This window comes from Ochotona curzoniae, unplaced genomic scaffold (genome assembly GCF_017591425.1).
Source record: "Ochotona curzoniae isolate NIBS_2020 unplaced genomic scaffold, NIBS_Ocur_1.0 scaffold_3208, whole genome shotgun sequence".
Lineage (NCBI taxonomy): Eukaryota > Metazoa > Chordata > Mammalia > Lagomorpha > Ochotonidae > Ochotona > Ochotona curzoniae.
The window spans coordinates 9666892-9691778 of NW_024467106.1; the positions used below are offsets into that span (position 1 = coordinate 9666892).

At 49.7% G+C, this 24887-nt stretch overlaps 1 protein-coding gene across 1 annotated transcript in view; it reads left to right on the top strand.

The window, feature by feature from the left end:
- The first annotated feature begins 3216 nt into the window (after positions 1–3216).
- Positions 3217–24887, top strand: part of TTLL11 (tubulin tyrosine ligase like 11) — a 212881-nt gene continuing 191210 nt past the window's right edge. Inside the window, exon 1 of the mRNA XM_040962895.1 lies at positions 3217–3678. Within this exon, the coding sequence (XP_040818829.1) occupies positions 3274–3678 (405 nt within the window). The 5' untranslated portion in view covers positions 3217–3273. The remainder of the gene's footprint in view (positions 3679–24887) is intronic.

Sequence of the window (24887 nt, forward strand, 5' to 3'; positions counted from 1 at the left end):
TTCAAAAACTGGACGTTCGGCGCCACCCGGTGGTGGTTCCTGATACCAACAGTGTCGACTCGGCAGCAGTTCAGATTGCACCCAGCAAGACTTGCTATGAATCCCATAAGCAACAACGGAGGTTAAGGTTTTTTGTTTTTTTTTTTTTAATTTGCAGATTACGTTGAATTTCCGGTTACTGACGCAGTGCGTGAACATTGTAGAGAATTTAGTGAATACAGAATAAGTCATCCTTAGTATTATCACTCAAAATAACAATCTATTCGTTAATGTTCGTGTGTTTGTGTGTTTTTCCTCTGCCTACGATTCCTCATCCAGATGGGAGCCCGTGTGCGCCCTCCCTCATGTTTAAAGATGAGGAGTTTCGTGGGCAAAGGCTTCGTGTGGGTGGGGTGCAGGTGTGGGGAGCTGGCTGCTGGTGTAACCTGAGTTTGCCTTGTTTTTGCGTTTGACTTCCCTGCGTAGGAACTTGCTTGGTGGGGCGTGAGGATGACGCGACGATGACCTGACGATGACCTGACGATGCGGGGTGTGGATGAGGCTCATCTCCCCCAATCCGCCGCTCCAGGAGGCTCTAGCCTTTGGTTCCAGCAGTGGAACTGACTTCAGGATTCAGAGACCTGCTGAGCAGCCTCTGGGTGGTTACAGTTGGCCAAAACAGGGAGGACAATTTCCCGTGAGAGCGTGTGTCCCCATCACAGCCGCTCTCGTGTGTCTGTATCCTCCAGGCTGTGTGTGTGTGTGTGTGTGCGTGTGTGTGTGGAGCATGGTCATCACAGGGCTGGCAAGGTTTTACTGAAGTGACATGATCAACATCTCTCCAAGCAGTTAAAGCCATCCTGGCCGGCATGAGTCAGCATCTGTTTAAGGACTGTCTTTCTTCTATCAGGATGGTTTAAGGGTGATTTAGTCACTCATTCATTCACTCATGAGACAGTTTAAAAAATTTTTAGAAAGATTTAATTTTTATTGGAAAGGCAAATATACAGAGAAAAAGATTGTCCATCCATTGGTTCACTCCCCAAGTGGCCGCAACAGCCAGAGCTGATCTGATCTAAAGCCAGGAGCCAGGAGTCAAGAGCCTCTTCCAGGTCTTGCATGCAGGTCCAGGGTCCTAAGGCTTTGGGTCATCCTTGACTGCTTTCCCAGGCCACAGGCAGGGAGCCAGATGGGAAGTAGAGCAGCTGGGATTAGAACCAGTGCCCATATGGGATCCCTTTGTATGCAAGGCAAGGACTTTAGCTACTAGGCTACTGCGCTGGGCACTATGTTTTTGAGGGCCTGTTATCTGCTGGGCACTGAACCAGGCCCTGGTGGAGACAGGGGAGAGACCAACCTCCTATCCATTGGTTCACTCCCCAAGGACCTGCAACAGCCCAGATGGAGTCAGTCTGCCACCAGGAGCCAGGAAGTCACGTCACCATTTCCCTTGTGGGCAACAGGGACCCAAGGCCATGAACCTCCACCTGTTGCCTCCTAGGGAGCACATCCTCTGGGTGTTGAATCCAGGCACTCCCACCAGGTGGCGTCTTACTCACCACACCCAACACCGACCTTAGTCAGACTCTTAGATCCACTTGCACAGCACCTTTGCGGCCGTTTCCCTTTTCCAAGGAGGACTGCCCTGACCCCAGGGTCAGTGAAACTGTCGGCCAAGGTGTCCCTCTCAGGTGGGGGAGGCTTGTGGGCTTCAGCCAGTGATCTGCTCACGGCCTCTGCTCCGACCGCATCTTGCTCTTCATCTGCTGCACTGTGCTCTAACGTTCTGTCTGTGTGGAGCCCGGCTTTCTATTTCATGGCAATGATTTGTTCTCTTCACTCCTAACTAATTTTTCAATGTCTGGCTCCCTGGGCACTTCTCTCGTCTCACTATTGCACCTGCAGAGCTCTGATTTGGAAGGAGAGCATGGAGGCATCTCTGCAGGTGCACCAGGCACCTGGATTTGGAGGGACAGTGCTCTTGGCCGAGGACAGGAGCTGGGCGAGGGCCCTGAGGCAGAAGCCATGTCGGAGAGAAGTGACTGTCTCTAGTGGTCTTCCTAGCTCTGACAGGCTAAGAGGGAGGCAGGGAGAGGTGGTTACTGCCCCCACGGTCATCTGGAAGGGTCTGTTAGGACAAGCGGCACATTTGAGCTTGATCTGTTGATGGAAGGAGACTGGGTGAAGGTGCAGGAGCCTGGAGGACACTGCTATGCAGACTCAGGTTAAAGGCAGATGCCCAAACGGGGGGGAGGGCACTGATGGTAAGGATGGATAAGCAAGAAAAGATGTGACAGACATTTCGGCATAGCACCTAGAAGGCCCGAGGCTTGGCTGTCGGTACCAAGGACAGCTCTGTAGGTCTGGTGTGAGACTGGCTGAGCAGTTCTGGACTGGACTGCTGGGCACTGCCTTGGCATCTGCCAGGAGCAGCCGCACCATCCAGGCTGCGACGTTCTCCCCACACACGTTTTGCATCAGTGTGTCTGCGGGTGGGGTCTGGAGCTCACCTTCTGGGTCAGGGCCCCAGGGTGCTCGAGTGCAGGTGGCCCATGCCTCAAGAGCTCAGAAGGGAAGCTGTGGTGGGCTCCAAGGGCAGAGAGGAGGGCTCTGTCCGCTGCCATACTGGGGCTTGGGCCACCTGACTTAAGACCTGTGCATTTCAAGATGATGCAGACATTCAAAAGACCAGAAGACGTGAGGGAGGAAGAGGGGCCAGCCGCCTTGGAATCTGCATTCTGCTTCCCAATAGCGTGGAGCGTGGCATAAGTCAGAGATGACCTGCAGGCCCTCGTGGTCACGGATGTCTGCCCGTGGGTGCTCTCATGCTTTCCCAACCTCACTTCCTAGAAAACTAAACGTGCCCCCCTTTCAGGCAGGAGCTAATCCAGTGAGTGCGCAAAGGAGTGGGGGAACCGGGCCTTTGGTTTGAAGTAGACATCTCCTCCCCCTGGGCCGAGCCTTGGCAGCCCCGCAGCGTCTCCCGGGTGCATCCCGAAACCGTTCCGCCCTCTTCCAAGATGGCCGCCAGCGCCTCTGTGACAGCCCCGATCACGTGTGCACGCTCGCCTATGAGGCCGGCGATTGTCCCTTCCCGGGCCCCATCCTGAGGCGGAGCCTGCCCTTGTCAACCGGAGCCTGAGCGATCATGGCAACGGGCTGGGGCAGAGAGCGTGTGGCGGCCGAGGCGGCTGAGGCAGCTGAGGCGGCAGTGGCAGTGTGTTCTCGGGCCGGAGCGGTGGAGCGGCGGCGGCGGCGGCGCTGGCACTGGCCCTGGCACCGGCCCTGAGCGCCATGAGACGGGGCAGCGGCGACAGGGAGCTGGCGCTCCGGAGGGAGGCGGCGGCGGCCGAGCCGGTCGTCGTGGACGCGGGTGCGGCTGGAGAGCCGGAGCACAAGGCGGCCGAGGAGCAGCCCAAGGTGCCGGGCCCGGAGCAGCCCCGCGCGGCGGCGGAGGAGGGGGACGCCGGCGTCTCGCCACGGCCTCCGCTCGCCAGAGCCCCGCACAAGCCCGAGGAGCCGGAGGAGCCGCCGGCGCGGGACGTCTGCCCGCCCGGGAAGCCCAGGAGCAAGGGCCGCAGCGGCAAGCGGAGCTCTCACGGGGACGGCTCTCAGCGGCCGGTCACCGTGGACAGCTCCAAAGCCAAGACGTCCCTGGACGCCCTCAAGATCAGCATCCGCCAGCTCAAGTGGAAGGAGGTGAGGCACACACGGGGGTGGGGGGCGGGTGGACAGGCCCCAGGCCAGCTTGGCGGGCCAGGCATGAGCGCCTTCCGTGCAAACCGCGCATCTGAGCTCCGCAAGCCACCCCGCTCTGCCCACACTCTTCCAGCTGCTGTCCACAGCCTCCTCAGATTGTAAATGTGTATTCCTGTGTCTGACTCCTCCAGCTTGAGTTCTGGGGCCTTGGGGACCACCTACCTCTCTTTCCCTGCCGAAAGTTGCATTTGTTTTGCAGTTCCTCTTGGGGAGCAGGGATGGGGTGCGAGTGGGAAGCAGCGTCACAGTTGGCACTTGGGAGGCTGGTAGGTCTGAGTTCTCCCTGCACCCTGCCACGTGGCTGTGCAACCCTGAGCAGCCCCCGTGTCGGCTGGTCTCTGAAGGGAGACCCGTGGCGCCCGCCTGATCGCTCTCTCAGTGTTGTCCAGCATGAGCGGGCTGTAAGGGTCCATTTGTTTACCATCCCGTCCTCTCTCTCTGCCACCATCATCAGGAGTCACCACCCCCATCATCATCTTCGTCAGCAGCAGGCATGGAGCTCTGTGATGCTTCCAAGGCTTGGCAGGTGGCAGGTGGCAGGTGTGGTGGAGGAAAGCAGGGGTTTGGACGAGTTCCTCATCCTCAACCCCCTTTTAGATGTGGCGGGAACACAGATGGTCCCTCCAAAGTGCTTGTTGAGTTGACAAGGGTCTAGGCCATCAGGAGGGATGGCGTTTGCAGTCCTTGAGCTTAATTCCAGCTCTGGGGAAAGTCAGGTGCGGTGTGGAGGTCCCAGGTGGCCAGCTGAAGTTAGCTGCAGGGATCTGTAGCAGGCAGCAGGAGAGCTTAGGGACTTAGCCTTGCCCTTGGCTGTGGTGGACACCCCAGTGCTGGTGGGACGAGGCCAGACCATGCAGAAACATGCCGTGGACAGCTCTGATGCAGTGGGCCCCTAGATATCCCTGTGGGAAAGAGTCTGGAGGGAAGTGGAGAAGCCAGGCAGACATGCAGGTGCACAGGGAGTGGCTGCTGGGGAGGGCTGCCTCCCCCGAGCTGGGCCCCCAGCCTCAGGAGTGGGGTTCAGGGCAGGACCTTTTTGTCTTGGAGACCTGTGGAAAGCCAGGGGAGGTGGCTCCCAGCTCTCATTTAGGCTCCTAGACAGGGTCCCACATCCAAGCAAGAGATAAAAGGCTCACAAACAGTAGTGGAACTGGACAAGTTGCCGACACTGTGGTCCTGGTGAAGAGAGAATCCGGGGCCCAGGAGTCAGTGGGCAGCTTGGCTGTGTTAGCCCTGAGGGAGAGAGGCGTGAATAGGGCTAGATGTTACTGCTTAGGCAAGATGGGACCAGATGGCCTGATCCAGACCAGCCCAGGTGCGCTCCTCACTCTCACTCTGTGAACGTGTACTGCTTAATGTTCCATGCCAGGACCTGGGACCCAGATGTGCTTACGATACAGCCCTTACCCACGAGGGCCTTACGGTTCAGTAGGCAGCAAAGCACTGTGGAAGACAGAATGGTGGTACCTACAGGAACCCGTTGTACCTCCCCAGATGCTCTTTGCTCGGTTGCTTGCAGGGCTTACTCTCACTTCAGATCTCTACTTAAACATGCTCTCCTCTGAGAGGTCTTGGCCGCTGAGCCCCTAGCTGCCACCCTCTGCAGCTCTTGTCCATTTGGCTTGTTTCCGTAGCCCCGAGTCCTCCCCGAGCTGGTGTCATATATTGCTTGTTCATTGTTTGTTTCACTCCCTAGAATGTAAGCTTCAGGGGGAGCAGGAGTTCCATTTTGTTTACTGCTCTGCCCACAGGTGCTTGGCATGTGGAAGTTGCTCAATAAATACTTGTTGAATGGATGAGTCAGTTCTGTGATGTTTCTCTCTGTGCATGTGTCCGTGATGTGGGAGGCACAGGAGGGTCCCTCCAGAAGGGCCTCCTGGCGGTGGGGACAAGCCTACACCAGGACCCGAGTGCTGAAAACGAGCCAGTTCCTTAGGGGTGATGGTCCTTGGCATCCCAGTGCAGGGCATGGTGTGGGCAGAGCTGCGGAATGGCCCAGGCTCTGCATGTCACGCCATCTGGCTGGATCCCAGATGGGAAGAATGGTGAAGAAGAGGCCCCCTATGGATGATTTGGATTTTTTTTTTTCTTTTTTGGAGAGGAAGCTCTGTGAACCATTGAGGCATTTGAAGATTTACCCATTTCTTTATGGCACTGTGGACAGGAGAGTCAAACTCTCCAGAACTCAGTTTGTTTATCTGTTCAGTGGGCTGGGGAGGGCTGATCCAGTAGTTGCCCGTCTCGCTCTTGCTGCTGCCATACGATAGAAATAGCAATTGATATGAGACCCTTGCTGGTCATGCCAGTGGTGTGGGCACTTCCCCTTCCGCCCCTGAGCCTTGTCTCCCCTCCCAGAAAGCACTTCAGCATGTAATGGGCACACTCATTCTAGAATGTTTTAACGTATAAGTCACTTATACAAGTATATGACTGTGCCATGCGATGTCCGGTTATTTGTCCAGGTCTTGCAGTCCTGAAGCAGGGGTGGTGTCTGACTGTGTCCCCAGCGCATGGCATGCTGGAGGTGCGACATGGCCACTCATCAAGTGAACGATGGGAATGCATGTGCGGGAGCTCCGTGTTGTGCATCGTGACGCCCTGGAACGTGGGGCTGGAAAAGCGCTCGAGACCTCCTGCAGTGTTAACTGTGTGACAGGTTCAAGTCACCTCCATGTGAGCCTGATCCTAACAAAGTACAAGCATGTGGTCTCCCTCAGCCTCAGTTTCCCCTCCTGTTGGGAGTAGTGTTGAACTCAATCGTCTCTGTCCCCAGCACTGACCTTTTGGGAACGAGAACTTCCGCTGGGTTTGGGGGTGCAAGGGTTTGAACAGCAGTGTCCCTGGCATGTCGCACTATGTTACGGCCGACACAGGGCTTGGGAGTCCCCTGCTGGCTGGGCTTGGTGGAGGTGGGTGGGTGAGAACTGGGCATCAGGAACATCAGTGCAAGTGCCACCTCGCACCTTTCTTGTGCGGGTGTGTAACCGGGAGCTGCCAGCACGGCCCGCCTCTCAGGGCCACCTGAGCCGGTGCGTGAATGCAGAAGCTTGCTCAGCCGCAAGACACACAAACTCCCTTCTCTCTTCATTCTCCTATACAAACATCTAGTGGCAACAAGGACCACGCTAATGAACCCTTCCGTAGCCCTGACTCTGTGCCATGTGGTGTTTCTTCTCTCTTTTTAATTTTTCCCTTTGTTACTCCCCTAACTCCAGATACAGGGAAAAATGATAATGTTAGTGTGGAAACAATGGTATTACCCACTTCCATCCTGTAGCCCTTGACCCTTTGTACCCTAATCAACTAAGTAAGATGATTGAAAAAAAATTAAAAATAATAATAAAAAATAAAACAAAAATACATATTTTAAAAAGAATTAAAAAACAACAACAAAAATAAAATTTTTTTTTTTTGGTTAGAAAGTCGGATATACAGAGAGAAGGAGAGACAAAGAGGAAAATCTTCCATCTGCTGATTTACTGTCCAAGTGGCTGCAATGGCCAGAGCTGAGCTGATCTGAAAGCAGGAGCCAGGAGCCTCCTCTGGATCTCCCACACGGGTGCAGGGTCCCAACAGCCGTCCTTGACTGTTTTCCCAGGTCACAAGCAGGGAGCCGGAAGGGAAGTGGAGCAGCCAGGATTAGAATTAGTGCCCATATGGGATCTAGACACGTGGAAGGCGAGGACTTTAGTCACTAGGCTACTGTGCTGGGCCCGTGTGGTGTTTCAAGTAACCCATACACATGCAGTTATTTCATTCTCCCAGCAACCCACTACAGGCAGTGTCTCATTGTGTCCATTTCACAGATGAGCAAATGGAAGTACACAGAGGTTAAGCTAGGCAAGGTTATATAACCGGAAAGGGCCAGCATTTGGAACAGGTATTCCAGTGGAAAGCAGATGTCAGATAATGCTCTGCCAACTTGTCCATGCCAGCTCACTAATGGCACACCTGCATGACAGCTGGCATCTGTGTGGCCCAGCTGCAAACCACAGCCTCTCCTCTAGACCTCTGGATTGCTGGCGCAGATGGGCATGGGGTCTGCTTCGTGTATTCTAGCCTAGAGGGACAGGCTGTGCGCGCACAGTTCCAATCCAGGCCGCTTTAGTGAGTGGCCAGAGGGCACTGCATGCAGAGGCAGGAGGGAGGCACAGCATTCAGACCAGGTTTCGGGCACAGGCGAGGCTGCTGGCAGCTCAGCGAGCTTGAGGAGAGAAGGAGTCAGACCATAGAGCCTTGCCACGAACCTCGTGCGGAGTCACTCACAGACCGTGTGCTGCATATAGACCCAGCTTCCCTGTCCCACTCTCCTTCAGTCCCCAGTGAGCCCCGCCAGCTCTCCGATGGTTCCATTAGCCGACACTTCCATGCCCAGGCAGAGCTCACTCAGCAGCGTCCACCACGTGAAATTGGTTTCTCAAATGCACAGGTGTTGGCTCTGTAAACTTGCGACGAGGGTAAAGTCACTCTTGAATAACGAAGCCCTGTTTGCAGAGTCACCAGCGAAGTTTCAGTGGGAGGCAGATGGGTGGCTTTTGGCTCACAGCAGACACTCAGTATTTTTGGAACTGACATGGTCCTCTGCCAGGCCTGTGCATCTCCACTTCCATCCCTTGCGAATTCTGCTGCAGTTTGGCTCACCTCATTCAAGGAAACCCTAGAGACAAGGCACCATAGAGAATAGATGCCAGTGTTGTGAGCTGTTCTCCTTGGAGATGTGGGCGGTATCTGCGTGCGCAGTGGCGCCATGGACACAACTGAGGCTCAGAAGATAGTGGGGCCCCTGTTGGCAATAGCTTGTGTTAGCTCCTACCCCGAGAGCTGTGATCATAGGAGCCCTTTATTTCAGGGATTTTAAGTCATGCAGTGTTTTCTGAAATGCAGCCAGCCTTTTCTCAACACAAAGTCTGTATTTGTTACAATGTCCGCTTGCAACTTACATGTTGTCACTGCTTGCTAAGTGTCAGTTTTGTGCTGAGCATCCTACTAAGTGCCGTGTGCTCAGTAAGAGTCACAGGGAACCTTTTCTAGTGACATTTTTATTTAATCTTCACAGAAACCCCTCTGCAGATGATCCTGCTGTCATCTCCAGCTTACATAGGAGGAAACAGCTTTAAAGAGAAACTGGTGTGGCAGTTTCCATCCAGGGAAAGTGGCAGAGCCATCCAGGGCCCATGCCTTTGCCTATCTTTGCTAAAAAACGTCTTGCAAGAGTTATTCTGTTATTATCACAATCATCACCATCATTAGTATTGTCAGATAGCAAAAGAAGCAACTAAAGGGGGACATAGCAAGTCGCCAAGAGTGTCCAGGTTCAAACTGGAGTCTGTTTCCAAAGCTCTCTTTTAGGTAGGTTTTATAATATAACAGTCTTGTTCTGCATCTGCCTCCCCCCTTTATTTCTTTTTTAAAGATTAATTCATTTATGTGAAAGAATTAGACATACACATGCAGAGAGAGAGAGAGAGAGAGAGAGAGATCTTCCTCTTTGGTTCCCTCCTCTAAATGACTGCAGCAGCTAGGGCTGAACAAATCTGAAGCCAGGAACCAGGAAATTCCCCCTGGGTCTCCCTCGTGGTCACAAAGTCTCGCGCACTTTTGCCATCTTTGTTATATTTTTTCCCCCTAGGCCGTTAGCAGGTGAGCTAGATTTGAAATGGAACAGCCAAGACTTGAACTGGCGCCCACATGGGGAGGCTGGCACTACAGGTGGCATCATTACTCACTACACCACAGTACTGAACCCTGCCTTGTGACTTGCAAATGACAGTGGAATCATTCAGAACCAGTATGGCATTTGGCACTTAAAGTAAAACACAGTGAAATGTATCCTGCCTGGCAGAGGGAGTAATTGGCATCTATGCCTTCAAATCCCATCTTGCTGCTCCCCGAAAGGAGAAGCCACTGCCCTTCCATCTGACTAGCTGAGTGGAACGTGAGCTCACTGCCATCACAGTCACTGCATCTCAGATTTCTTCTGGAAGGAAGCAGAGTAGAAAAAATGAAAAATTGGATGGTGTAACCTTCCCTCCCCTTCTTGTTCCAGTGATAGGCATTGTAATTTACATCCCATTTTTTTTTTTAAACAGCGTTTTATTCAAGAATAGTTCAGGCCCCACTCCATCAAAGGGGCTCCTTCAACAGACATGTTATTTTAACGTCTAATCTACCCGAATTTTTCCTTTGCAACTTAAACCTGTCATAACATAAAAATCGCAATATACCCACACTGTTATTTGAGCGGCAGTGTAAGTAACAGCTTCACGAATCTCCGCAACTCCTTAAACAGTCTTTTCAAAGAAGGTACATTCCAGGGGCTAATTTTCATGTTCTCCCATTACTACAAGTTAAAGTGGGGGTTTTTTTGTTGTTTTTTTTTTTTTTAAAAAAAGATGTTGTAATTGCTGGGGCTGTTTTCTGGGGTCGTAAAACAGAGCCTGTGTGTTGTGCCTCAATTTTGTTAGTGTTTTGGATTTTGTTTTTGGATGAGCAGGAGTTGAATGCAAGTAAAACCCTCCTTCACACAGTTTTACTTTTAAATATATTCCCTGAAAAGAGCGTATTGTAAGGTTGTTGACTGTCATCGTGAAGAGCCATCTGTAGAGGGAGAGCGTTGCTTCTGGGGCTGACTCGTGCTCTGGGATCAGGCAGATGTGGGTCAGCATCCTCGCCACTCGCTGCTTGCTGGACCCCCAGCTTCCTTCTGTGTTTCTCAACTGTAGCAATGGGCTAATGACAGCTGTCTTGAGAATTGTAGTGAAATTGAGTGAAGGCAGGTGTGTGCCTTGTCTAACCCAATGCTTGACATAGTCCGGGTATTCAGTTGCTATTGGGTCATTTCTTTCTGGTATACAATTATGGACTTTAGTTACTTGGTCTATTTTTTTTTAAAAACTTTCATAGTATTAAGTCCTCAAAACTAACTAGTTTCCTGGTTAGCCTGAGCAGGTAGGAGCACCTCATTTAAAATATATAGCCTATATTTAAGATATGTTCTCAAGGCTGCTCTGTTGCTGGCTGCTATCTAGGGGCTCCTGGGATGCGGCAGGTGGCAAAGACAGAGATGTGTCTGCTGGGTAAAAGTTGGGTACCTTCCAGGTGAGTGACAGCTAGACGTGTTCTAGGTTTAAGTGTTTTAAAATAACATCTGTTTAAAGGTTTTTTTCCTTTTAAAATCAGTTCTGTTGGACGGATCCTGTGACTTCCAGTGGACATTCTTTAAAGCCTCCGTCCTCGACTTGGTGCCCGTCTCATTCTTTTATTGTAGACTTTGCCAGAGGAGACTCAACTCAGTGATCAGAGTTTGGGTTCAGCACACAGGAGGTGGTTGCTCTGTAGGGAGGAATGAGGTGGTTGTACAGAACACCCAGGAGCTGTGAGCTGCTGGCCTGGACGCGAGCCAGATGGCTTTGGTCTTTGGTCTCCTTGCCGGGGCTGCCCTCCCAGTGGTTCTGGAAAGAGCAGGACGAGATGGGGCTCTGAGTCTTGGCTCTGTCCCTAGAGTAGCTTTGTGACCCTGGACAGATTGCATTCCCTCAACTCTCTAAGAATGAGTATAAAATACTCATTTGGCTGGTTGTAAGAGAAAATCTTCACAGCACCCATACTTTAAGCCAAGAATATATTCTGGTTTGGCTTTCCTTTGGAGGAGTTTCTGGGATGTCTAAATTGGGGTTTGCATCAGCAAAATCAATGGTGCGAGTAGCTGGGTAGTCTTCCATTCTTTTTTTCTGGGCTCAAATCCCTCCTTTCCTGGGGGACTGCTTCTCTGAAGCTGGCTGGCCCTGAGGTCCTTGGACAAAGGGTCCTGCTTGGCTTGGGAGGACAGGAAAAATGTTCTTACTTGTCTGCTGTGATTTCCCTGGGTGTCTGTGAGCCATTATCAAGTCATTTTTATAAAGATTGTAAATAGGCCTTAGCAGGCATTTCTGGTGGCCATTTCTCCTCTTCCACTTGTTGCCTTGTTCATTCATCATTGTTATTTTTAAAAAATTACTTATTTTATTTGAAGGACAGATTTACAGAGAGGAGAATTGAGGGGAGAGAGAGAGAGAGAGAGAGAGAGAACGTGCATCTTTCATCTGCTTGTTCACTCCCCAAAAGGCCATAACAGTTGGAACTGAGCCAGAAGCCTCAAGCCTCTTACATGCGGGTGCAGGAAGCCAGGGACTCGAGCCTCTTCCAGGTCTCCAATGTGGGTGCAAGAGCCCAGGGACTTGAAGCATCTTCTGTTGCCTTCCTAGTCTGTAAGCAGGGAGCTGAATTGAAATGGAGCAGCCAGAACTTGAACCGGTGCCCATACTGGATGTGGCACTGCAAGGTGCAGGATTAGGCTGTCAAGCCATTGAGCTGACCCCTGATCATTCACCTGAGTTAAACCTCAAAGTCTCATCCTTGGAGAAGTTGGAAGAACAGGGCTGTTTCCCTGCACACCGTCTTTCCTGGGCAGAATTTACTTTCGCGAGCAAGTGCTTCAGAATACCTGTCTGGAGCTCCTAAGGCCAGTTTGAACATGTTGTTGGTAGGCAGATTTTGCTTCACCTTGTGTGAGAACTGTAGCTTATGGGAATGGAGAAAAGCAACCACGGACAACTTTCTGGACATCGAGATTTGTAAACACGCGTGCTCAGGTTCCTGACGCAGTGTGTGTTGACAAGGTGTGCCATGTGCACAAGTGTGCCAGATAGCAACTGTGGGTCCTTGTAGCTTTGCTCTTCTATTTCCTCTGGCAATGTCAGAATCACACCTGGATATGTGTCATGTCAGATTTTTTTTTTAAATTATCCTACACACTTAATGGGGTGGGCTATATTGTGCTGCAATAATCAGAACCGGCAAATCCTGTAGTGGCTTTTTAACATAGCCAAAGTCTTGTTGATGTGTTCAGTGGGGATTGTAGGGGTGGAAGGGACTTCTCATGATGTTGGTTATTTAGAGAATCCCAGCAGCCACTGGGACTCCTGCTCCCATGTGTCACTGAGGAGGTCAGCACCTGGTCATTTTGCCCTGGCTTTGACAGCTCTGCCCAGAAGTGATGTGTTACTTCTGCTCCCACTTTCTTCACGGAAGCCAGTGGCCCAGCCACAGCCAACAGAGAGGCTGAGGATGTGCTGTCCTGCCATGGGGGGTGTCAAGACAAGAGCCCACCTCTTCAGTTAACCTAATGACCACCAATATTAATCAGACATAGACCACCAGGTGCCTGTGGTTTATACATGTTTATAAACCACTGTATATATGACATCTATAGCGTTGGGCAGCTGCCTTTTCAGTAGTGCTTTGTCAGCTTTTTCTGCTAGTGTATTTCAGCTAATAATAAGATACTTTGTTTATGTGCCACAGTTTGTGGAGGTATGTTAGCCACATGCTTTTCTTTCTCTGTTGTTACAAAGCATCACACAGTAAACTTCCCTGCACAGACTATCTAAACTGTGCAAAAGGGCTTCCAGAAACAGTTCACTTTGATACAAAAGTTTAAAAGCATGTTTATGAGGGGGCGCTTCAAAAAAAAATTCATGAAAAATGTATATCCTAAAACACATGCATTTGCAATTAAAAAAAATTAGTGATCTTATTGATTTATCTGAAATGCAGAGTTACACAGAGAGAGGGAGAGAGGGAAAGACAAATGGTCACAACAGTTGGGGCTGGACCAGGCCAAAACAGGAGCCTGAACTCCATCTGGGTCCCCATGGGATCAGGCAGGCGCATAAGCACTCGGACCGTGTTTCTCTGCTGCTTCAGGCTCAGCAGCAGGGAGCTGGATTGGAAGCAGAGCAGCCAGGACTCAGACTGGTGGTCCTGTGGTCCTGTGGTCCTGTGGTCCTGTGGTCCTGTGGCCCTGTGGTCCTGTGGTCCTGTGGTCCTGTGGTCCTGTGGTCATGTGGTCCTGTGGTCCTGTGGTCATGTGGTCCTGTGGTCCTGTGGTCATGTGGTCCTGTGGTCCTGTGGTCATGTGGTCATGTGGTCATGTGGTCATGTGGTCCTGTGGTCATGTGGTCCTGTGGTCCTGTGGTCATGTGGTCCTGTGGTCCTGTGGTCATGTGGTCCTGTGGTCCTGTGGTCATGTGGTCCTGTGGTCCTGTGGTCCTGTGGTCCTGTGGTTTTATGCTTTCAGGGATGGCTCAGATAGCAGCTCAGCCTGCTGGACCACATCACAGGCCTCTTCAAATCTGTTTACACTAAAACCAAGTTATCATTTAGTACTATGTCTTGTAAACGTTTTGAAGTGCGGTCAGTCGTCTCTGTGAAAATACTTTTGTCAGACAAATTCTTGCTGAACTTGGCGGGGTCAGAAGGTGTGTGTGCTATTTTGATTGTTCCTGTTGAACAGCCCTGTGAGGCTGTGGGAACTGGGAATCTGCTAATCTGATAGGCAAAAATATTCCCTTAAATTGACGTTTCTCTGATTGTCAGCAAGGTTGAAGTTTTCGCATGGTTATTAGCCAATCTGTATCGCTTCATCTGTGAAATGACTGAATGTATTCTTTGTGCATTCTTTTGCTGCATATGTCTCATTTATGTTTATGGTTTTTCTCCTTGGCTTGTAAAAACTGTAGATAGATACTTTCCATCTCATAGGTGTTGTAAGCATTTTTCTCCTGTTGGTCAGTTCAATATGTAATGAATAACTATTTGTCTTGCACGAGCCATGTAATTATAGTGAAAAGTTTTTTTTGGTCTCATTCACTAGACGTGGCCCTAAATAATTGTTACTGGCCTGTTGAGAGGACAGAAGGAGCAGTTCTCCTTCAGGTGCTGTGAGATGTCTAGTGAATTTACAAGTTACTGTTACAAGCCTTCTGTTTCCTGTGGAGCTGTCTCCTTATTTGGGCCCTTCACCTGACTGTGTCTAATTCGGCTTCCTCTTTGTGCAGTAAGAGTGGCGGATTGTACTGTTTTATGGGTGTCAGTATGATACAAAGTTAGGGATGAGCTAAAATCTCCACGACTTATTGATTCTGTCACAGGCGCCATCATGATAGTTAAAAGATTGTCCCAGTGCAGTCACATATGTAACATGGATGACAGAGTCTGTGTGCACTCCATGTTTGGTCTGTTTCAACTCTTCCTCCCTTTGGAGTTGCTGAGACATGGACAGCATGGAACCAGAGCTGGCTCCCAGGGGACCACTCCACGCAGCTCGGGAGAGGCCAGATTTCCTGACCCTGTAGAACCAAGGTGTGAGAAGTAGGAGTGTCCCTGAGCTCAGTGTAGGACTGGGCTGGGAGCCTAGATGTGAATTTTGTTTAAAAAACACCTTTGTCCATTTTAATAATCCTTGTACAGTGCTTAAAATATTAACACTTTGGAGAAAAAGTAGCCTAGAAATGTATATAATACCACCATCAAATGCAATGGCTGTTCTTACTTTGCAACGTTTCATTTTAGAATTTCTTCTGGGTGTACCCTTCAACGTTTTATAAGGTTGATATAGTTTGATTATATTCACATTAATGCTGATGGTACAGTTTAGACATCTTTCATTATTACACAAGCTGCAAGTGAATGTCATTTTAGTTGCTGTAGAACATCTCATTTAGTGAGACATGTTTCATTATGTATTTTCCTGTTATTAAAAGTGTAGATTGAACCCTTTATGAAAAAATGTTCTGGAGTGCTTCTTTCCCAAATTCACATTATTTTCTTTATTTTTTGAAGATTTATTTATGTATTTTAGAAGTTAAAGTTGTAGGGGCTGGTTTGATAGCTCAATTGGCTAAGACTCTCCTCTTCAAGCATTGGGATCCTTTCTGGGGGCTGGTTCACATCCCAGCTGCTCCACTTCCCATCCAGCTCCCTGATTGTAGCCTGGGAAAGCAGTCGAGGACGGCCCAAGGCCTTGGGACCCTGTACCCACGTGGGAGACCTGGAGGAAGCTCCTGGTTCCTGGCTTCAGATGGGCTTAGCTCTGGCTGTTGCAGTCATTTGGGGCGTGAACCAGCAAATGGAAGATTCTGTCTCTCCTTCTCTCTGTAGATCTTCCTTTCCAATAAAAATAAATAAACCTTAAAAAAAAGGAAGAGTTGTTAGGAGGAGAGAGAGAGAGCAAGACAGCACACAAATTTCATCCACTGGCTCACTCCCTAAATGGCCACAAAGAGCAGGACTGGGCCAGATCAAAACCAGGAACCTGAAGCTTTTTCCTGGTCTCCCACATGGGTGCAGGGGCCCAAACATGTGAGCCACCCTCTACTGCTTTTCCAGGTGAATTATCAGGGAACTGGGTCCAAAGTGGGGTGCGCAGGCCCAGAGTATAGGATTTCTTGTGGGAGGCTAAGAAAGTATCTGAAAATTGATTGTGGTGGTGGTAGCACAGTTTTCTGAATGTGTTGAAAAACCTTTGAATGGTGCATTGTCAATGGGTGAATTATGTGGGATATGAACTTTATCTTAATAAAGCTGTTGAAAAGTATCATATGCTCATCCAGAAAGAGACAGAGAGAGACAGAAAGCAGGAGGAAAGGAGAAAGGAGAAAGGAGAGAGAGAGAGAGAGAGAGAGAGAGAGAGAGAGAACAAAGGGGGAGGCATCTTCTATGACCTTGGGGTAGGGAGATAGGGACCTTGGGGATCAGGGGTTTGTAGATGCGACCGAGAGTGGACACCACCTCAAGGGATTGGTGGACTGCACAGTTTAAACCTGAAGGGTACTAGGCTTGATTAGGCAAGTGGGCTTTAAGGGGGCTGAGAGCTAAGAGGGCTATCGTGGTGTTGGGTAACCAGATAGTAAAGGGGACCAAGACCTAGGGGATTTAAGGCAGCACTGGGTTAGCAGATTTTCAAGGTGCACTGAGTCCAGGACAATGGGGTTGGTCCTCAGAGTCCCTCCTTATGAGCTTTGTCTTTTTAAAAACCACCTTTTGCTTCTGTTTTGTATTTTCATGAAAGTTTATTTTTTGATCCATGATTATTTGGATGTGTGTTTAAACTTAACACTGAGTGTATTTCTAATTATCTTTTTGCTATTAATTTTTTTTTAAAAAAAGATTAAACTTTGTTTTCTGACCTAACATAGGGTCAGTTTTTTTTTTACAAATGTTCCTTGAATTATTTTTTGTTTGTTTGTTTTTTTTTCCTTGAATTCTTGAGAAGAATATGCATTTGCTATTTATTGAATTCAGTGTTTTATATAGGTGCATTAGATTGCTTGTGAATTACATTAAATGTGTTTCAAACCTGGATTTTTCTGTCTGATCTATTAATTAATTGAAGAGTTATCTTTATGTTTCCTTCTGTGATTGTAGATTTCTCATCTCTTTTTCCATTTTCTTCTTGAACTAGTCTAGAAATTACACCTTCTATCCTTTTTTCTAGTGGTAATCTTTGGAAATTTAATATATATGTATCATCTAAGTCTAAAGTTAGTATATTTATGTTCAAATACACTTCAAAAACTTAAACAAACAATAAACGTTTGAAATGTATTTTAGAGGCGGAGAGAGAGAATGAGTGACACTTCCTTTCATTGGTTCAGTCCCCCCAAGGCCTGCAGCACCTGGGACTGAGCCAGGCTGAAGCCAGGAATTGAAAACTCAACCCATCTTTCCCACGTGAGTGTTAGGAAGTTAGTCCCTAGAGCCGTCATCACTGCTCCCAGGGTCTGCATTGGAGTCAGCAGTCAGAGCCAGGACTCGAACCCAGGTGCTCTGATACGGGACATGGGTATCACCAGGCTTCCAACTCCTGTGCTAAATGTCTGCCTCCTTACTCTCTTTTTAACAAAGCGAAGAACTGAGTGTTCTTCCCCATTCTGGCCACATCCCAGAATGCAGCTTACTTTTGTTGTTCAATGTTTTAGTCCTAGCTTATCCTTTTCTTTTGAAAGTCACAAACTAGAGATTACCATAATTTCATATCATCTCAGTGCCTCTGAGGCTTACCCACATTCAGCATTTTCTTTGTTCGTGATTCCTATTGTGCAGCTCAGACCTTCCTTCTGGAAAGCAGCTCTTCCAAGCCCCTTCAGCCAGGTGCTATTCGTAGTAGCTCTCTCAGTTCTCAGGCTGACCTTCTTTGTGCCCTCCTTCTTGAGGAACAGTGTTGCTGTGCTTACTGGTCCGAGCTGGTGGTCAACATCCCAGGAGTTCTCTTCTGTTTTCTCATGTCATTTCGACTGCTGAGAATTCAGCTGATCTGTTGAATTTGTTCTTTTACTAGTGAAGTGTCATTCTCTCTGGCCACTTTTGAAATCTTTTCATTGTTTAAGATGACGGACTCCCTGACAATGTCCATGCCTACATTGTTAGGAAACACTTCAACAACAACGCGATGGCCATGTGACTGTTTTTTTTTTTTTAAATTTATTTATTTATTGGCAAGTCAGATATACAGAGAGGAGGAGAGACAGAGAGGAAGATCTTCCATCGATGATTCACTCCCCAAGTGAGCACAACGGCTGATGCTCTGCCAGTCCGAAGCCAGGATCCAGGAACTTCTTCCTGGTATCCCACATGGGTGCAGGGTCCCAAAGCTGTGGGCCATCTTCAACTGCCTTCCCAGGTCACAAGCAGGGAGCTGGGTGGGAAGTGGAGCTGCCGGGATTAGAACTGGCACCCATATGGGATTCCGGTGTGTTCATGGCGAGGACTTTAGCCACTAGGTCACCGTGCCGGGCCTGGACATGTGACTGTTGATGAAGGACGTCCATTGTTAACTAGAGAGGAGATCAATGGGTGGATGCGAGGGGCCTTGGGGAAGGGCACGGCAACCCCAGAACCTATAAAACTATATCATGAAACAAAATAAAATATGTTAGAAAAAAAAAATCTTCTCCTTGTCTTAGATACTGCTAAGACATTTTTGGGACAGGATTTCTTTCTTTTTTTTTTTTCTTTAATTCTGTTCAGGATCTGTTGGGATTTCTGCTTTTGAGGTTGGGTATCTTTGATCACCTTTAGAAGGTTCTTCCATATTCCCTTTCAGGGTTGTGTCATCCCAAGCTGGTTTTGGAATTCCGATACCTTTGTGATGGTGAACGTCAATATTCCATGATTCTCTGAGGCCTGGAGTCCAAGGGAGAATCTTCATCCCTTGCAGGTGTCTCAGAGGGTTCCACTTACCGGGCATGCTGAGAAAGAAATGTTCTGGGGTTGGGCTTTTGAGTTATAGATGTAACTCAAACTGGCTCGATTGTTCTGTTCTTGTTTTTTTGTTATTTGTTTGTTTAGGATTTATTATTTATTTGAAAGAGTTAGAGGAGGGAGGCAGAGGGAGAGATCTCCCATCTGCTGGTTCATAGCTAGGATTGTGCTGATCTGAAGCCAGAAGCCAGAAGCCTCCTCTGCATCTCCTACATGGGTGCAGGGACCTAAGCAGTTGGGTTATCCTCTGATGCTCTCTCAGGCACATCAACAGGGAGCTGGGTCAGAAGTGGAGCAGCTGGGACTCAAAACTGGCGCCTATGTGGGATGTCAACCATGTAGGTGGAGTCTTAACTCACTGTACCAGTAGCACAGGCCCCTGGGCTCCAGCTTTGGGTCAGGAAGCTGCTATGTTTAGACATTCTAATGGTAGACTTTTCTCTCTTTTGTTTCCTGTCCTCTGAGCCAAGACCAACATAAGACCGATTTCCTTCTGGTTCATTCATTGAAGCTGTGATGTTTCAGTGGGCCTGGCTTGCCGTGGGAGTTTCCAGTCTGATTCTCACTCTGCCACCTGACCTTTGGGGCCAGTTCCTGGGCAGCTGCTGGACCATTGCCTAAGTGTGCAGGGAACAAAATAATGACACTTGACTTTGCCTTATGAAGAGAGCCATTCTGCTTACCCTGTGGATCATGGAGGCAAGTTAGGATGCCCAAGGCAGAGCTGATGCCACCTGGGATGGCATGGTGGAAGGCTGGAAGGGGTACTGGGTGGGATGGATGGTCTTCCTCTTCCCCTGCGAGAGCTTCAGTAGCTGGGAGCTTGGCTTGTTCATGCTTGGAGTGCCCTGGTGCTTGGCACAGAGCAGGCATTCACAGATGCTGCCAGAGTTGAACTGTGCAGTCAGCTGTGGTTCCAGTGCTGTCTTCCTGGACTACCTTCAAAGAGACTGTTTCCTTTGAAAGGAAGTGACATGAAGGGATTCCAGGCAGTGAACTCATGCCCATCTCTGGCATTGCCAAGCTCAAGCCGGGAATAGTGAGCCAGCTGTCTGTGGGCCTCGAGAGACCAGAATTTTGGCAGCATTTTTGTTCTGGGATAACATGGCTTTCTTTAGCTGCTGAGTGTGTTCTTTCCTCGAGGCCCTGGGGGCTGGGTGAGGCTGCTCCCACAGAGCCTTGCCATCCCACTGCAGGTCTGTGACATTTTCTCTGAGACATCTGGACAGCAGGTGGCAAAGACAGCCTTTTCATGGTAGATCAGAGCTGTGAATACTGCCTGCTCCAAAGGCAGTATGCTTAGAAGAAGCACCTGTCCTGTGTCTGGGGCACAAGAGGGCCCTACTAGGGGATGGTTTAGTAAACTGCTGCTGCCCTGTGAGGGCTTCTGTCCTGAGAGTTGACACCACATGGGTATGGTGAAATACAAGCATGCATTGGAGGCATCCTTATATAGTTCATGGAAACAGAGATTATAAAAAAGCCAAGTGTGGATTTGAATTTTTTTTGGTGCCTAAATAAACTTACTTTTTAAAAATATTTATTTATTTTTACTTGAAAGTCAGAATTACAGAGAAAGAGAGGGCGAAATACAGAGATCCTCCATCTGCTAATTCACTCTCCAAATTCATGTCATAGTCAGAGCTGGACCTGTCTGAAGCTGGGAGCCAGGAGCTTCTCCTGAGTCTCCCATGCAGGTATAGGGTCCCAAGGACCTGGGCCATCCTCCTTTGCTTTCTCAGGCCATTAGCAGGAAACTGGATCAAAAATGAAACAGCCTTGGTACTTACATGGGGATGCTGGTGCCACAAGCAGAGGATTAGCTTGCTATGCCACCATACCAGCTTCTAAACTTACCTTTTCCTTATAACTCCACTTTTCCATGAGAATTTTGCCTATTTATAGACATGGACTATCTGAGATGTTCTTAGACCAACAGGAGTCTTGGTTATTGAGTTTGTCAAAGAGAATGAAAATGTACTGATTTGTTAAAAGACAGACCCTCAGCTGCCATCTGCTGGACGTTTCTTTTTTTTTTTTTTTTTTTAAATTTATTTTATTTTTATTGGAAAGGCGGATATACAGAGAGGAGAAACAGAGAATGATTCACTCCCCAAGTGAGCGCAACGGGTCGAAGCCAGGAGCCTCTTCCGGGTCTCCCACACAGGTGCAGGGTCCCAAAGCTTTGGGCCGTCCTTGACTGCTTTCCCGGGCCACAGGCAGGGAGCTGGAAGGGAAGTGGGGCTGCCGGGATTAGAACCGGCGCCCATATGGGATCCTGGGCGTGCAAGGCGAGGACCTTAACCACTGCGCCACCACGCCAGGCCCTGGACGTTTCTTAACAAGAAGTCACCCAAATCTAAAAGTTACCAGATGCCTGTTTTCTGAGATAGAATATTTCTCAATTCCTGATTTAGATCAACCAATAATTAAATGTTGTGAAACAGCTAATATTTGTCACTGCATATAGTCCACAAACCGAGTGATGAAAATACTTGGATTCCAAGCCTTAAAGATGCTCACGTGTGAACAGCATCATGGGGTATGCTTGCACCCGAGAAAGCCACCCAGGGTGGTCTTAGGGGCGGGGGAAGCCTGTGGTGGGTGAAGCAGACAGGGCTGAGTCCAGCATGTGGTATTGAGGGGTCTGCTATCAGTAAGCCCTGAGTAGGGAAGGCAAGATAAACAAGGTCAGTCAGGAGGAGGTCAGAGAGCTGGGGTGATGGGGGTGCTCTCCTAGCCGCCTTCTGCACCCTCGACTCTGGTTTCTCAGGCTGCCTGTGAGCCATCTTCTTGGGCCCCTGCCTCTTCCTGGGTAAGTGGGGTGCCCTGGGTAAGTGGGGTGTCCTGGGTAAGTAGGAGTGGCCTGGGTAAGGTGGGTGTCCTGGGTAAGTGGGGGTGTCCAGGACAAGTTGGGGTACCCTAGTAAGAGGGGGTAGCCTGGGAAAGGGGGGTATCCTGGCTAAGGGTGCTAAGTGAGGTGCTCCTGTTCATGGACAGATGACAGCGCTGAGCTGCTGCTTTCCTGCCTGCAGCATCCTCTCTCCATGGTCTCAGCTTTAGTGTCACCTCCTCCAGGAAGCCTTCCTGGGTCCTCCCCTCCCTAGTGTGACCAGCTGTCCCTCTCTGGTGTTCCCCCTGCCCCCTGCCAGCGTCAATCAGTTTGATCACGGATGCTTGTTTAATTTTCTTTCTCACCAAATCTTAAATTCCACTGCTGTCTTGTTTGCTTTGTTATTGGATTCTCACACTCCAGTGCCCTACAATGCTATATAATTAGATTTTGATAAATATTGGCTGAAAGCGGGGGTTTCTGTTTTCTGGTTTTTCATTTATTTCACAAACATTTCCGGAGCTTTCATTCTGTGCCACAGGCCCCTGCTGAGCTCTGGGCAAATAAAGAAAGGACTCCTTGGGTGGGGGCGGGTGTGTGTGCTTTTCCCCACAGCCTTCTCTATAGGAGGGGGGTGAGCAGCAGGCTCAGAGGGGGGTCTTTCTCAGGAGGGAACCCTGGATGAAGGCTGAGGAGGAGGGGTGGGTCAGGCTTCAGGCACAGGGGCAGCTGGGAAGGTGATCAGGAGGGCTCAGCAGGCTCAGGGGTGTCTGAGGGGGAGCATTGTGCAGGCAGGGGGCTGCCTGGGAGGGCAGGGAAGGGAGATGGGGAGAAGAAGGGTTTGCAGGAGCTGTGGGAGAAACCCCAGCTGCAGAATTCTGGGGGTTGGCTAAAGCAAGAGGTGTGTGTGTGTGTGTGTGTGTGTGTGTGTGTGTGTGTGTGTGTCCCTCTAGCTGTGGTTTACAGGGAGTTGATGAACTGAAAGTAGGGTACCCTTCTTGAGGGCAGGGAAACTTGCTTTCCATCCTCCCCTCCCAGCCCAGTTTTTAGCATGTGGCAGGTGCAGAACGTGCCCTGGAATGATACTTGACGACTGGGTCAAGGTGCAGAGAGAGAGCAGCAAGGTGGGTCCCATGTGTAAACCCCAGTGGCACAGAGAGCTCTGTCACTGTGGGGCACTTCGCAAGCCTCCCGCCCACCCTCCCCACCCCACCAGCCCAGAGAAGCAGAGCACCTGTCCTGAGCTTGGCTTTTTGAACCACAGAGCTGAGGCCTGGACTGAAGGAAGGACTTGTCCTCACACAGTTTCCAAGTGGCAAAGGCAAGTCTTTGTTGCTGTTGCCCCTGCCCCCGTGCCATGCCTAGGGAGTAGGAAGGGGTGTGGCTCACAGGTGTCTGTCCTCTCCTGGGACTGCCGTTCTGCTTTCTGACGAGGACAAGGGCCAAGGGGACGTCTCAAGGGCCATGTCCCTCCCTTGCCGCTTTCCTGGTCTCCTTGGGCCGAGAGAGGGGCAGGCCCAGAAGGCAGCTGGGGACTGTCCTCGCCAACGCAGTGGGGAGAGATTGGCGTGCCACATGCTCACTGCCTGTGTATCGCACTGTGGTTTCATAAAAGCCTTCTCATTGGGAAGGCTGCTCAGTAACCCGTGATAGATTTCCACCTCACGGAGGAGGAAAGACGCAGCCGTAAGTCATGTTCTGAACTCATAAAGAGGCCGGTCACGTGCATGGCCCTCTTCATAGCAGAAGGGAAAGAAACAAAGCACTGTCTGGGCCCCTCTGGGCCGGTCTCTGTTGGGAGTTTACCATGGGATTTCTTCCCCACCCTTCCCTGTGGTGCTGGCAGGGAAAATGGAATTAAAAACTAAGTTTATTTTACTGCAAAACAAAAACAAAAACAAAACAAAACAAAACAAAACAAAACCCAAACCTGAAATCTACCCGTTGGTTCTTTCCCCTGTTAAGATGCATTTTCTATGGCTTTTGCAAGGTTCCTTGTACCATGCCACCTTCCGTAACACAGTGATTGACTTCTGGTTGGAGGACAGCATCCTGGGCTGGGTGAGACCACTCACTCCCCAGAGGCCAGGGCCCGCTTGTGTGCCCGTGCTGCTGGCCTGGGCCATAGGCAGGTGATGCTTCCTGCCACCCTCTCACGACTCCTCCCCATCCCTGGTGCTCTCCTCTGCTTCTCTGTCACTCGCCTGGTCCTCCTTAGCCTTGCTCCAGCATGAGGTCCTTGCTGATTGGCGGTGAGCAAGTTGGTGCTCATTTCAGGGGTGATCCATCCCCCCGGGGGGTGTCATGTTCCAAAGGAGACGTCAAGGGATGACATGGCCTGCAGGAGCCAAAGGGATGGGTGTGGTGGCTGGGAGGGGTGCCAGGTGCTATAGCCAAGGATCTCCTACTCAGAGTCCCTTCTCTCTTCCTGGTAGTACCCAGGGCCACCTTGAGACCACCCCAGTTTCCCAGTTGTCCTCACTGCTAGTGGGCTTTTCCTTGTTCCTGTCACTGTTGATTAGCCTACCACCATCTTCTAGCAGGTGGGCCATATTCTCTTTCCCCTTGCATTATCTGGAACTCAGGAATGTGGTCACACTTTACTGCAAGGGAAATATAGCCTACCATTGTGTCCAGGGAGAAGAGGACATGGGCTTGGGGGAACAGTCCATAGCATCTAGCACCCTGCAGTGTCGATTGAAAAAAAAGGGCAAAGGATCTGGAGCTCATCCAAAGCAGCTTCAAGTGCAGGCCATGCCTCTCACTGGCCCTGTGGACTGGGATGTTACTTAGCCTCTTGGAGCCTTAGTCTGTGCTCCTGAATAATACGGCCTGGCACCCTAGGAGTCCCCAGTGGTACTTCTTTAGTAGGTGCCCAGAAACATCATGGTGATTACTACTGCGGTCGTCACTGTCTTTATTATCATGCACCTCAATATTGATTAAGAATTTAAGAACTTGCTTGAGGTAAAGTAGCTATGTAGCCTAAAAGAAGAAACCCTGAAAAATACATCTTTTACCTCTCCCACGCATTTTCTTTTTGCTAAAGGCCACCATCATTAGCAGTTTCTCGATGTGATTCCCAGATAGGTGTACATTGTGCAAACACCCTTTTTTATTTACTTAATTACCTATAGGGCCATTTCATTGTACCCTTCTTATTAGCTTTCCATGGGATCCACTCCATTCAGCCCACTTAATTGAGCTTAATGATGTAGCTGAGCCATTGTTTTGG